The sequence below is a fragment of the Macrobrachium rosenbergii genome, chromosome 31 (genome assembly GCF_040412425.1).
Source record: "Macrobrachium rosenbergii isolate ZJJX-2024 chromosome 31, ASM4041242v1, whole genome shotgun sequence".
NCBI classification, from domain to species: domain Eukaryota; kingdom Metazoa; phylum Arthropoda; class Malacostraca; order Decapoda; family Palaemonidae; genus Macrobrachium; species Macrobrachium rosenbergii.
In genome coordinates this window covers 24,742,916-24,757,890 of record NC_089771.1, presented here as the reverse complement: position 1 = coordinate 24,757,890, position 14,975 = coordinate 24,742,916, and the positions used below count along the sequence as shown (strand labels likewise).

Sequence of the window (14,975 nt, the reverse complement as noted above, 5' to 3'; positions counted from 1 at the left end):
GTCTCGACGTGTGCGAGTCCTGTTAGTCTCCGCTGCGTGAAACAAGGGTTTGTTTGGAAGGAAAAGTCTTTCGGCCAGCAAAGTCATAAAAACAGAGTTAGGGGGACGATTTTGGAGAGGAATAGGAGGTTTAGAGGGGGAAGGGTAAGAAGACCCTGACGAATCTACTGTCAAATTTAATTGAAAAAAGGAGTGGCAGAAAGCTTGGCTCCTTTGGCTCTCTGTGTGACTTCCCAGCAGGAAAACATGAAGGGCTAAGAAGTATCAATACTTCTAGCAATATATATATATATATATATATATATATATATATATATATATATATATATATATATATATATATATATATATATATATATATATATATATATATATATATATATATATATATAATCTTATGACGTTTCCCAAGTACAGTGTGTAAAGTATATTGTATTGTATTTTCCAGAATGTTGTTATATTTACTTTTCAGATTATTATATATTTTTTTTGTATACAAGAGATACTGTATAATAATGTAGAAATATCATTTGTGTAACATGTCTGGTTAGGTTTCACAAAAATAGCATAATTTAGCTTCTTTAAGATAACGTAATATATAAGGAAGATTACACCATTCAAGCCACCATGTTGTTTTGGGCAGTCACAGGATCTTTTGTATTTGGTCGCGTATTACTCTAGACGAGCGATTGGTCACATAATCTCATACTGTGCTTTGCTGGTCATGTATCGTTCTGTCTGAAGTCGAGTCACGAGTTGAATGATTGCAACATGTTTTGTTTGAATTGCATCAGCCAGTGTGGATGCGTTCCATTCAGACTCAAAGCTTTGTTTATATATATCCAAAATGTTCTATAAAGTTTTATTTTAGCATATACCAAGAAAAATATTTCATTCAGAGGCTGAGCCTTCGTGCTTGTTGGTCACATTAAGGAACTCCTCTCTCTCAAAATTCCTGTTTTGTGTAATCTTTAAGTAACATAAACGTCAGTCACTTTTGTTAGCTTTACTGTGACATTGTGTATATTGCAGTAATGGTGCCTATACAAAATAGTGAGTATTTTGTGTACAGCAGCTGGAGCTAATAAGGTATTTGTGTTTATAAAAGCCATGATGTTTATTCTGAATTTTAGGTGTGTTGATTAAAGTTGATATAATTTTTGTGAGTTACTTAGATCGATTTGTCTTTTGTGAGATTGATAGACCAGCCCAAAAAAAAGTGAATTTTGATTCCAATTTGGTAATTTTGATATGTTAAGTTTTTTCATTTTCATGTTTGCATGACTGTATGTTTTTAGTGTCATTTGAATTATTCATTTAATTTTCTTTCACATTTTAACATTATTGATGATTTAACTTTTGTTTCATAACCAAAATCAAGACTTAATTAAGACTGTTTCCAAATAATAGTGAACTGATTACAAAGTAATCGTGAATTTTGAATTAGTAACAATAAATTTTTGTATTTAAAATTTTCACAGTAGTGTTTCATTTATCAACCACCAGTGGTAGGACTGATTAGTTGTTGTAAATAAACTCAAAGAATATTTTGTTCCTTCAGTTTTGTTGAAGTGACTCGAATCGAGGAGAGATATTTACAGTCATACACTTCTTATAGCGAGTGATGCCCTTCTTATATACTTTAGTACATTTTGCTTATTAAAACCTAACATTGATGATAAGTCTTTTCAGGGATCACTGTTGCCTTGAGAGTATTCAATCGTATTTTTTGTTATGAGATTTCAGGTATCTGGCTGAAAGTGAGGTAAGTTTTGAAATCTATGATTGGTAAGTGTAATAACCAGGTATTGGGATCACTTCGTGACAATAATATAATAGGGAGTGAAATCATAAAAAGCAAGTATTTTAAAGACCAAAATGCCGAAATTCTACATAAAAACTGTTCCAAACTCCCCAGGCCAATAAGCAGATAGTATCACTACATGAATATGAACAACACACAAAATGTTATTTCGACAAACTTTGGGGGTGGAAAATTATCTTAACTAGTATTGCTTGGGTTAGTGTCCTAAAATTTTTAACTTGAAAGCCTCTTTTTCATTATATGTTACGAAGTGAATTTCGGAAGTGATTCAGTAAAGTAAGATCGTTCCTTAAACGTATCGTGAATTGCCTATTACACTGATCTTTGTCTAACAACACAGGATAGACATTGTACTGATATGAATAATAAGAAATAATAGTACAACTAATTTTCGTGTTATAAAGTGTATTGGCAAAAATTTATCTGATCAAGAGAAGATTTTAACATTTTATGAAGGCTAATCTTGTTTCCTTCATATCAATTAACCTCTGAAAATGGTCACCGTATAGCAAAGAAATCTGTATTGAATTGCTCATAAAGAAATATTACTTACAGTTGCTCAGGGGCAGACTGAGAACCTGCCACTTCACAGGATGCGAACTTGACACTTTCAACTGCCGTCCTTTTAGCTCTTGTAATTCTGTTGGGATCCAGGACTCTGCTGGGGAAGGGGTTCTTATAGCCTTAAGAAAAGAAACAGAATAACATTTATCAGGAAAATAATGTGAGAAGTCTCATATACATGGATGAATTCGTTACTAGAAAAGGTAAAACAGCAATTACATATGTACCTATTTGTGAAAATCGACTTGATCCTTTGCAATCTATCCACAGTTCTCTCCAAGTTAACTTCACTTTTGTGATCATTAGCAAACTTAGTCAGTCATTTCACTGAGCTCACCTCTTTGGATATAAAGAAGAGAGGATTCCAATATGATTGAGGTTTTGTGTAATTTAGAATTCCTTTGCATAATTCTCTTCCATGAACAGAGAGTCTGGAGTTGAGAGATCCCCCGCTAGGTGTTCTTTCCGCCAAGTATGCAAGCACAACATTTTCCTCCTCTGGTATAGGAAAGGTTGTGGCATTACCTCTTGATGTGGTCCTGGTTTCTGAAGCTGCGATGAAATAATAATGATAATAATAATAATAATAATAATAATAATAATAATAATAATAATAATACATAATATTGAGAAAGAATTGAGAGTAAATTTATGTACATATATTTAAAAGATAAATCAATATAGATAGCTTTCGGGAACTTGTTCAGATTGAAAAGGGGAACCGAACAAGTTCCCAAAAGCTATCTATATTGATTTGTCTTTAAATATATGTACATATACATAACTGTGGATTTGCTTCTCCATTTTTAAATAATAATAATAATAATAATAATCATCATCATCATCATCATCATCACCATAATAATAATAATAATAATAATAATAATAATAATAATAATATAATAATAACTAGACATTTCAATTAGCGATTACAACTGGCCATTAAGGCTTTTCGAAGAGTTACCCACCAACGCTGCGTTATTCGGGATTTTGTAAGCAAACAGTTGCTTAACAGCTGTGATATATAAAACGATTGGGGAAAAAGTTGCAGAATGCATGAACTGATTTTGGTGAAATCTGAGGAACTCCCTTCAAACTGGTAACCCGTTTGTGGACGTCACTCATGACCTGTCGTCCTCTCTGTAAGATGTACCGTCACACCCTGATGTGAATCCAGTGAGACTTGGTCATCTAAAAAGGAGCTTTCAATAGATTGTTCATTCATTCACCAGGTATTTTCTAACCTGGCAGATTAATGCTAATAGACGGAGAGACAGACAGACAGATAGAGCTCTCTCTTAGACAGACAGAACCAGAAGCCAAACGTGACTTATGGGGGGAAATGATAAATAGTAAAACAACCCATCTCTCTCTTTTCTTTCTTTATCTATGGAGTGTCAGTCTTTACATGCAGGAATCAGTCATCAGCAACCTTAAGATGGTCCAGTTTGGTAACCGTGTCTTTTCTATACTATTGCCGTATGCTTCTGATTTCCTTGTTCCTTATATTCTCCCTTTGTTTCAAGGCATGTAGATAGCCTCATACCGAGTAAATGACAGGTTTTTATAATCAAATTCTTTTTCTCTAATGCCTTAACTAGAGGGATCCTCTACACACACACAAGCACATATATACGAGGTTTGTCCCAAAAGTAATGAAACTAATTTTTTAATTCTTGGTGGGCGTGGTGTGTAACCCAGCCAGGGAGTGGGGTGGGTAGGTAGGGATATGGAGGAGACATTTTAACTACTGTCAGTTGAATGCGTGCAATTAGACGAAGTAGGTGTGTTAAGAAGTGCTGCTGTGTCTGGCAGTCTCGTTTCAGTCCGAAATGCAGCCATCTATCGAACACTGCCAGTTATCAATGACCCTTGTACTTGGGAAATCCGTTTCAGCAACGGTTGGAATGATTAATTCTGCATATGGACAATATGCACTGTCAAGGACACAAATCTACAGATGGCATAAGGCCTTAAAGGACGACCGTGAAAATGCTGAAGGTGAACCACGATCTGGGCACCTTACATCATCAGGGACAGATGAAAATGTTGCCCGTGTGAAAGCTGTCCTGGACACTGACAGGCGAATGAATATCAGACTCATCGCTGATGAAGTAAGAATACCAAAAACAGTCGTCCATCACACTGTTACCGGGGATTTGAACATGAGGAAGATTTGTGCCAAACTTGTGCCCAAGAACTTGACTGAGGAACAGAAAGAAACTCGTCTTTCCATTTGTCAGGATACTGTTAATCGTTTGTCTACTGAACCAGACATGTTAAACAGAGTGATTACAGGTGACGAATCCTGGGTGTTCAACAACGATCCCGAAACAAAACGTCAAAGTTGTGAGTGGCGCACTCCAGCATCACCCAAACCGAAGAAAGCACGCATGAACAAATCCCGAGTGAAATCGATGTTGATTGTGTTTTTCGATGCAAAAGGGATCATCCACAAAGAGCTTGTACCTCAAGGAACCACTGTTAACCAAACCTTTTACCGAGAAGTTCTGGAGCGTTTGAGAAGAAGAGTTTTGCGGGTTCGCCCAGAGATCGCCACTTCTTGGATCCTTCACCACGACAATGCACCATGTCAGTCACACCGCCTTGTCTATCAACGAACTTTTGGCCAGGAAATCCATCGCAACGCTTCCACACCCAGCTTACAGCCCAGATCTGGCCCCCCCGTGTGACTTTTTCATTTTCCCAAAAATGAAATCTCACCTCAAAGGGACTCATTTTGGGAGCTTTGAAAACATCCAAAGAGCTGTGACAACCAGTCTTAACAACATTTCAGAAAATGACTTCCAGCACTGCTACGAAGAATGGAAAAAAAGCTGGAACTTGTGTGTTCAATCAAGGGATGTTCTTCTGAGGGAGATAATGTTCCTTTGTAAGAATTTCAAATAACAATACACTTTGTAAATTTAGTTTCATTACTTTTGGGACACACCTCGTATATACATAAATCAAACCTGCCATTAATATGCAAAGCTTCAAAGACAGGCTTTACTCAGCACATAGTGACTTTTCAGAATAAAAACTGAAAAATAATGCAATAATAATTAGCTTACTTCTCTTACCTGAGTGGGCAGAAGACAAAGAATCGAGGAAAAGGAGACAGCAAACGAAGAAAATGAACGTCCAATCCATAACTGAAGAAAATGCGTGTGCACAGCACTTGAGACAAACAGAAACTAATTAAGGTGTGGCCTCTGAATTTCTTTCGGTTTCAAGTTTTTTATCTTTGAGTGTGACGTCAACTTTGGCAGGAAGTGTTCCTAGTTTATTTAAGTTCGCAGATTTATAATAATTCTCCTAATTTACATTTGCAGTTAATCATGGAAACGAGGGCTCAGATATGAGATACTTGTCTTTGACATTTCCCCATTTGGAGATCACTCTATAAGTGATCGATGGTATATTAAGCTGTGCTCAGACCTCCTTCATCTGCAGCCTTCTGTCCTGAAACACCAAAGAATGAAGAGCAGGACTGGGCAATTTCATAAAAGGAAATCCTGATCAGATGGCTGTGACAAGTGTCACTTGCTGCGTGTGAAGGATCTTAAACACTGCGTATAAACTAATTAACATATTTATGGGGAAAGTCTTTCTTTGTATTAGGGATTATGACATTTCCTTCACTACCTATAACCTTTTGGCTTTTCCTCCATTAATTTTTTTTATATTAAAAGAGTCCCTTTCTAAGCAAAGGCTTATCATAGGACGAATGTAAACAGTTTTCCTTTCTTGGGCTTTACATTCATCCAGTAATAAGCCTTTGGTTTAGGACACACCGAAAGTTTCTTCATACGAGACAGTTTCTGAGAAGGAAGATTAAACGTAAAGAAGGGAGTGCTCTAATCCCCCACCCCCCAAAAAGAAGAAGTCTTCAGATCCTTCACACGTAGCAAGTGACACTTGTGAGAGACTTATCAGCTCCATCTGGTCAGGATTTCCTTTTATGAAACTCTCCAGTCCTGCTCTTCGTTCGGCCATGTTTAACACAGGTGCAGACAAAGAGCTTTGAGTAAAACTTTATGAAACATCGACCGTTCGTAAAATTATCTCCCGTTGGGAAGATGCTAAAGACGAATATGTCACATTAGAGCCTTCGTTTTCATGATTAACATGATTAACTGCAAATGCAAATAAGGATCGTAATTATAAATCTGTAAACTTCATCGAACTAGGAACACTTCCTGCCAAAGTTGACGTCACACTCAAAGATAAAAAAATCGAGGTCGAAAGAATTAAAAGGCCACACCTTAGTTAGTTTCTCTTTGTCTCAAGTGCTGTGCAAACGCATTTTCTTCAGTTATGGATTGGAAGTTCATTTTCTTCATTTGTTGTCTCCTTCTTCTCGCTTCTTTGTCTTCTGCCCACTCAGGTAAGAGAAATAGGCCAATTATTATTGCATTATTTATCGTTTTTATTCTGAAAAATTCACTGTGTATGTCTGGAGTGAAGCTGTTTGCAGCTTCATTTAATGGCAGAGGTTATATATATATATATGTATATATATATATATATATGTATATATATATATATATATATATATATATATATATATTATATATTGTTTTACATTTTATATATATATATAATATATATATATTATATATTTTTTTACATTTTATTTTTTATATATATATATATATATATATATATATATATATATGTATATAGTTTTACATTTTATTATTCCCCCACAAGTACCCGTCAGGCTTGGTTCAGTTCCGTTCAAGACAGAAAGTTCTAGTTTCTGTCTGTCTCTGTCTGTTAGCATTAATCTGTCAAGTTAAACAGGAAATAACCGGCGAATGAATGAACTGATCATGACGGAATTTGATGAGAACAATTTCTTGAAGCTCATCTCCAGATGATCAAGTCTTACTGGATACGGATCAGTGCGACGCGTTACATCAATACGAAAAGGACAACAGTCTCGAGTGACGTCCACAAACGGGTTACCAGTTGAAGGGAGTCCTCAGACCTCACCAAAATCAGTTTATGAGTTCTGCAGCTTTTTCCTCAATCGTTTTATTCATTATAACTGCCAAGAAAATGTTTATTTACAAAATGTTCAGTGACGCAGGGTTCGTGGGTAACTATTCGAAATACCTTAATGCCCATTTGAAATCTCTAATTGAAATGTCTAGCTTATTATTGTTGTTATTTATTTCATCGCATCTTCAGAAACCAGGACAACATCAGGGGGAACTTCCACAACCTTTTCTCTACCGGAGGAGGGAAATGTTGTGGTTGCACTCTCGATGGGACTCGCCCTTGGTGAAAAATCTCTCAACTACAGATTCTCTGTCCATGGAAGAGAAATAAGCGAGAGGAAGTTAGATTACACAGATCCTCACTCAATGTGGAAGCCATTCCTCTTTATATCAAAGGAGGTGAGTTCAGTGAAATGACTGACGAAGTTTGCTAATGATCACAAAAGTGAAGAAGTTCACTTAGGGGGAAGTGTGGGTTGATTACACAGGATCAAGTCGATTGTCACAAATATGTGCTTACTATTTTACCTTTTCTAGTAACGAATTTATCCTTAAGCGTGAAACATCTCACATTCTTATCCATATAAATGTTCTTCTGCTATTTTTTTTTCTCAAGGTGATAAGAAGCCATTACTGGAAAGATTCCTGGATCCCAGCAGAAGTCAGAGGACTAAAAGGACGACAAGTGGAAGTGTCAAGTTCGCATGATGTGAAGTGGCAAGTTCTCAGTCTGCCCCTGAACGACTGTAAGTAATATTTCTTTATGAGCAATTCAATACAGGCTTTCTTATTACATGCAGTTAATTGATATGAATGACACAGGGCTACCATCATTAATATTAGGAAATTTTTTCGAATTTTATGTGGGGCAGGCTAACTTCAAAACAAGTATTAATTTTACTAACCCTTCTTATTAATTATATCAGTTTCTGAATTATTAGCTCATAAATTAACATCTTTGTCACACACGCATTTGCTATATATCTAGAGGTAGAATCAAGCCTTGTACATATTCCATAATCTAGAGGCTACTTAATGAATGCTCTCCACATTCCAGTAATTATATCACTGCAATAGTTATGTCATTTTAATCCTGGCAAGCATAAATTCTTACTTTGGCCCATCTCAGCGCAGTGTCTATCCTATGTTTTCCTCCCCCAGATGACGTGAGTGTGACATCTCCTGGGCAGGATTTTGTTCTCAACCTTCCTGAAGTCGATGATGTATGGATAGCCCTTTGGAACAAGGATGAATTTGGCATTCCAGCTGTTATCCAGATGAGTTCTGCTAAAGAACTAACTGTAAACAAAGGCTGGTCAATTATTTCTTTATCTAAGAACGTAAGTGATTCAAAATTGCATAACTATATCGCTAGCAAGCATTTCACTCATTAACGGTCATTCATTTTCCATTGAAAACACATTTGCCTACTTACTGTTCATGTGGAAAATGTAACACTGTAAGTTAAGAAAACATATGCACCTTGTTATTTTCCTCATATATACTGTAACATGCAAATGACTGCCTATATTCCCATTATTAAGATGAAAGGAATACTTACATAAAAAAAAATTTCTGACAGCTATATTCCTTGCCATAACTCTTTCTTGAAAGATATACAGCAATCCTTCAATTATCCGAATTAACAGAGCCAACGACGCATTGGATAATGGCGAAATTTATAATTTATATATACCATATATCTTAGGGGCCTTGATCACTGGTTCAGGTGTGTCATATAATGTCGAGTTCTGGATAATCACGATCCGGATAATTGAGTGATTACTGTACCTTGATAATTCACATTGTAAGATATATATTTTTCCGTGTTATTATTCCAGATATTTCTTTATGATTTTTGGAATAACAAATACCTCTATATGTCGGTGGGCACTCAACTGACAGAAGGACACTTGAAGATAATTACGAATTACTCACTAAGCTTTCAAGTGATCCCAATGCCTTTGGTGCTAAAAGGTGAGTGTGGATGTAATGTGGGGACCAATATTATTTCTCTCTCTATCTCTATCTATATATATATATATCTATATATATATATATATATATATATATATACTTATCTCCAGTGCAAAAATAACTATGATGGTTAAACCTAGACTCATCTAGTACAGGCATCAAAGAAAAAGAATTAAATCATAAAGACCTGGGTTTACTCAGTATAAGGCTGTCTACCCACCTTTAAATAATAGAACACAATGAACAAAGAAATCAGAAGTATACAAGGAGTTCCAGAGATTTCCAGTGGTGGAAAACACAGTTACCAAATCGAACAATCTTAAGGTTGTTGATGACTGATTCTCACATGTAAAGATTGACACATCATACACAAAGAGAGAAAAAGATACTGTAGAGATGGGTTTTTACAACTTATTATTTTCCCCACAAGTCACGTTAGGTTTCTGGTTCAGTTTGTCTAAGTCTGTCTGTCTCTCTATCTGCTAGCATTAATCTATCAAATTAATTAGGAAATACCTGGCGAATGAATGAACTGATCATGACAAAATTTGATGAAAACGGTGTCTTGAAAGTGCCTTTTCAGATGATTAAGTCTCACTGGATACAGTTCAGGATGTGATCACTACAGAAAGGACAACAGGTCTTGAATCACATCCACAATTACGAGTTCTGCAACTTTTTCCTCAGTCGTTATATGTATTATAATTGCCAAGAACTGTTTGTTTATAAAATCTTGAATAATGAATAGTTGTGGGTAACTCTTCGAAGAACCTTAATATCCAGTTGTAATCTCTAATTGAAATGTCTGGCTATTATTATTATTATTATTATTATTATTATTATTATTATTATATATTATTATTTCATCACAGCTTCAGAAACCAGGACCACTTCATGGGATAATTGCACAATCTTTCGTCTACCGGAGGAGGAAAATGTTGTAGTTGCATTCTTAACGGGATTTACACTTGGTGAGAAGTCTCTTAACTACAAATTTTCTGTCCATGGAAGGGAAATAAGCAAAAGGAAGTTAGATTACACAGAACCTCAATCACACTGGAGGCCATTCCTCTTTATATCAAAAGAGGTAAGTTCAGCGAAAATGACTGACGTAGTTTGCTAATGATTATAAAAGTGAAGAAACTCACTTAGGGAGAACTACGGGTTATTCACACAGGATCAAGTCGATTGTCACAAATATATACTTACTATTTTACCTTTTCTAGTAACGAATTCATCCTTAAGCATGAAACATCTCACATTCCTTTCCATATAAATGTCATTCTGCTTTCTTTATCCTGAAGGTGATAAGAGGCCATTACTGGAAAGATTCCTGCATCCCAACAGAAGCCAGAGGGCTAGAAGGACGACAAGTGGAAGTGTCAAGTTCGCGGACTGTTAAGTGGCAGGTTCTCAGTCTGCCCTTGAACGAATGTAAGTTCTATTTCTTTATGAGCAATTTAATATTGATTCTTTTATTACACACTGATCATCTTCAGAGGTTAACTGATATGGAGTACAAAGAACTACCATTAATAATGTTTAGAAATTTTTTTGAATTTCCATATTGGACAAGCTTGCTTTTTCCGTACTCTTCAAAATGAAAACATTAATTGAATTAACCCTCATTTTTATTACAGATTCTGAATTACCAACTCAAAAATCAAAACATTTGTCACACTCGCCCTTGCTATTTATTCAGAGGTAGAATTAAACCATAAACATTTTCATAATCTAGAGGCTATTTAAGAAACGCTCATTTCTATCAATGTTACATCACTTTAATAGTTATACCTGTAATAATCCCTGCAAATAAATTCTTTCTTTGACCAGAACCTTCCATTTTTTGCATACTTACTGCTTTTTTTTATGTCTGAGTCACCATCACTTCCATCTCAGAGCAATGTCTATCCTGTTTTTCTCCCCCAGATGACGTGAATGTGACATCTCCTGGGCAGGATTTTATTCTCAACCTTCCTGAACACGATCATGTATGGATAGCCTTTTGGAACAAGAATGAATTTGGCATTCCAGCTGTTATCCAGATGAGTTCTGCTAAAGAAATAACTGTAAACAAAGGCTGGTCAATTATTTCTTTATCTAAGAATGTAAGTGATTCAAAATTACACAAGTGCCTCTCTAACAAGCATTTCACTCATGAATGGTCATTCATTTTCCATTGAAAATACATTTGCTTAGTTATTGTCCATGTGGAAAATGTAAAACTGAAGTTAAGAAAACATATACACCTTGTAATTTTCCTCATATATGCAGCCAAATGACAGCCTATATTCTCCTTATTGAGAAGAAAGCAATTCTTACATGAAGGAAAATTTCCAACAACTATATTCCTTGCCATAATTCTTCCTTCCTATACAGCAATCCTTCAATTATCCAAATTAATAGAGCCAACGACGCATTGGATAATGGTGAAATTTATATATACCATATATCTTAAGGGCCTTGATCACTGGTCCGGGTGTGTCAGATAATGTCGAGTTCTGGATAATGGCGATCCGGATAATTGAGTGATTACTGTACCTCGATAATTCACATGGTAAGATATATATTTTTCCATTTTATCATTCCAGAGATTTCTGTATGATTCTTGGAATAACAGATACCTCTATACGTCGGTGGGCACTCAACTGACAGAAGGACACTTGAAGATAATTACGAATTACTCACTAAGCTTTCAAGTATTCACGATGCCTTTGGAGTCAAAAAGGTGAGTGTGATGTACTTCTCTCTCTATATCTCTCTCTATATATATATATATATATATATATATATATATACGTATGTATATGTTGTATTTGTTTATGTGTAAGAATTATCTGTACATATATAAGCAAAGAGACCTGTTTATAAATCATTACTTAAATTTTATTTAAGAGTATGTCTCACGGCAACCACTTTCTATTTCCCTTTGAAATATAAAAAAATTCATATTGCAAAATGTAGTATTCAGCACTGAATAAATTATGGAATGACAATAATAATAAGAAAGTGGAAAAGGTAACTGTACAACTTTTCTCTTGTGATTTATGGCTTGTATTTCGCTATAGTATTATATATGTAATCTTGTATTTTATATAGTTGGTATAATCCCTGGACTGGACTGATGCACTGAGGGTGAGAGAACTCTCAAGAGTGGCTTAAGTAATGATTGCCTTTGTGTTACTTTATAAAAATAAAAATATTTTTTCTGTCAGAGATAAGCAAACTTCCTGGCATAACCACTGGAATATGTGAAGGAACATCAGTCACACCTTCAATCAAACCTGAACGTCCGCTTACAGGGACATCTACAAACTTACCTGTAAGCACACTAATCATCATCGGTGTCGTGATGGCCTTGTTGGTTGTTGTAGCCGTGTCTTGTTTTTGCTACAGGTGTTATTTCAAGAAGCAAAACGAGACGAGACTTGAAGGTAAGACTCCATAAGGAATCTTCCCTACTGAGTTTTATCAGAGATCGTAACCTGTGATGAGGATGGTCATTATCTGTAGCCACTGGACGCAGATGCTCCAAAGTTCAAAGCAGTATTAATAATAGTCGTATAAATAGGTTGATATATAAATATCTTAATATGCTAATCTAGAGCAGAAACATGAAGTATGACAGAAGGACGATGAGAAAGTGGAAACTGATCTCATTCCTGTCTCTTTATGCTTTCCTGTTTCCTTGCTTTTCATCCTCCTCCCTTAACCACTGGCTTTGTTCTGTCTCATATAAGCTCATTCTACTACCTGTTTTAGAAACTGCACCGAACGGTTTGGTCAACATTAATCCATTCTCCTCTAATGCAGGTATAGCCTTGGAAGAACACCCCTGGATAGTTTCCCACCCTGGTTCTGCTTGACCAAATTTGCCTCACAACACCGAAAACCCTCTTTACGAAACAATAGCACCACGTGACGTCAGAGGGATAGTACGTAAGTAACCATTTGGTGTTTTGTGACAATTGTAGAAGACTCATTTTTTTCCTCAAAAGAGAGGAAATGAGAAACCACGAAGAATGTTCAAATATAAATTGATGGTGAGGTCACTGAATTTCAGGCATCCGTGAATCGAATAATGGTTAACAGACGATATTTTGTTTTCTTGGCTGTTATGTACATTAAGAAGCGTTGCTTTCGATATTATACGAATCGTTCACAACTACTGTTGTTATTATCATCAGTGTAGTAGTTTTGTCAGCATAATGAACAAGTATCCAGATTTAAAGGTTATCAAAATTTTCTTACGCATGTGAGTACTGTATGTTTGTATACATGTATTTATGCATATATATACATTCATAGATACGTAATCACCATTTATATTTGCGTCACCAGAGGAGGAAATCCTCATTTTCAAAAGTCTTTGTTTACGATGAGAAGAAGCATCATTTGCGTGTTAGCCATTATCTTTAGTTTCTAAAAAAAAATATGTTATCCTGTTTGAGCCGTGAGACACTGTGGATCAGAAACTACTTCTTCTAAACAACAAAAATGGACTTTTTAATATTCTAGTTGATCTCTATTCCAGGGTATGAAATCTGTCGAGTATGCTTGCATTATTAACATGACCATAAAGTTTTATTTTACATAGTTTATAACTGGAATTATATTCTATTTTAAGGTCACTCACGAAAGATCTGCTGAACTGAATGTGTTGTGGTCTTTACAAAGAGTTTTTTTTTATTGCAGCTCGTAACTGACTGTCAACCCAGATATACAGTTTTTTTTCAAATCAGATTCTTTTTTATTCCACTTCCCATAGTTGTCAATGGATATAATTACTTTTGTTTCATGGATTTAATATTTTCAGTTCAAGATCAAATTCAAAGGAGAAACAATGAGTTGTATCTTTCTAGAGCAAGAAGCTGTTCTGCTCTTCTATCAAGGTTCATCTATTTTTTCTTTTTCTTTATTTTAAGGCCCTCTACATAGGGACAGATGGCTCACACTTTACTCCCATCGGCTTCACTTAAGAAAGAATCTGCAAACCCTGAAGAGGCCAAGTGCCAGACACCACCAAATCTTCAGAGCTACAAGGATGAACATGGGAGCGCAATTTTTTCGAGTTTGCCTTTTAGAATCGGAACATTCCTTTCTTTAATTTAGGAAGCTTTCTGTCATTTATGTCTGCTGCTGTACTTTAGGTTTACAGGAAATTTTGTGCGTATATGTGTGCTTCTTCATAATGCCCATAGGACATCAAATTTGTATATAATAACTGCTAGTGAAAGTGAAGACAATGCGAATGACCTGGAATTTAAACCTTTATATGACACCAATTTAAAAAAAAAAAAAAAATCTCCTTTACCTAGTCCTCTGTTAAAAACGAGTCCAGCCTTGTATATAAAAGTCTTATTTTATTGATAGATATGTTTTGACAATTAGATATTCTAATAAAATCATTGGTATGGGTGGATGATGTGGCCAAGGAACAGCACGAAAATTTCCTCATGAAACAAGAGGAATCCTTTTCTGAGCTGAAGGATTGTCAGGAGCATTCCTATTTTACGTCTTTCATAAATCATGGAAACATGGCAGGGAAGGGCAGGTTATTCTGAATGACTCCCAGAGACAAGTGTATCCTTTATCATTCA

At 35.5% G+C, this 14,975-nt stretch overlaps 2 protein-coding genes across 3 annotated transcripts in view; one reads left to right on the top strand and one right to left on the bottom strand.

The window, feature by feature from the left end:
- The window catches only part of LOC136855427 (uncharacterized), a 144,657-nt gene that overhangs the window by 7,208 nt on the left and 122,474 nt on the right, over window positions 1-14,975 (bottom strand). The window contains exons 1-3 of one of the 2 annotated variants that reach the window (XM_067132432.1): window positions 5,473-5,785; window positions 2,727-2,941; window positions 2,379-2,508 (exon numbers count right to left, since the gene is read on the bottom strand). In XM_067132432.1, coding sequence (XP_066988533.1) covers window positions 2,379-2,508; window positions 2,727-2,941; window positions 5,473-5,542 — 415 coding nt within the window. In that variant the 5' untranslated portion in view covers window positions 5,543-5,785. Of the gene's footprint in view, window positions 1-2,378; window positions 2,509-2,726; window positions 2,944-5,472; window positions 5,786-14,975 lie in introns of those variants that run through there. The other variant, XM_067132433.1, reaches the window with a different exon arrangement.
- Window positions 6,670-13,281, top strand: LOC136855425 (uncharacterized). Its single transcript, XM_067132428.1, has 11 exons — window positions 6,670-6,779; window positions 7,589-7,797; window positions 8,015-8,144; window positions 8,560-8,738; window positions 9,240-9,375; window positions 10,248-10,462; window positions 10,680-10,809; window positions 11,305-11,483; window positions 11,967-12,103; window positions 12,591-12,809; window positions 13,189-13,281. Exons 1-10 carry the CDS (start codon window positions 6,710-6,712, stop codon window positions 12,628-12,630), a joined length of 1,425 nt encoding a protein of 474 aa, XP_066988529.1. The 5' UTR covers window positions 6,670-6,709; the 3' UTR covers window positions 12,631-12,809; window positions 13,189-13,281.

Bases quoted from the DNA above. Each gene is read 5' to 3' on its own strand.
- LOC136855425 (XM_067132428.1), top strand. From the start codon at position 6,710: ATGGATTGGAAGTTCATTTTCTTCATTTGTTGTCTCCTTCTTCTCGCT. The intron at 8,145-8,559 runs GTAAGTAATATT...TTCCTCCCCCAG, and splicing joins CAGTCTGCCCCTGAACGACT to ATGACGTGAGTGTGACATCT. The intron at 9,376-10,247 runs GTGAGTGTGGAT...ATTTCATCACAG, and splicing joins AATGCCTTTGGTGCTAAAAG to CTTCAGAAACCAGGACCACT.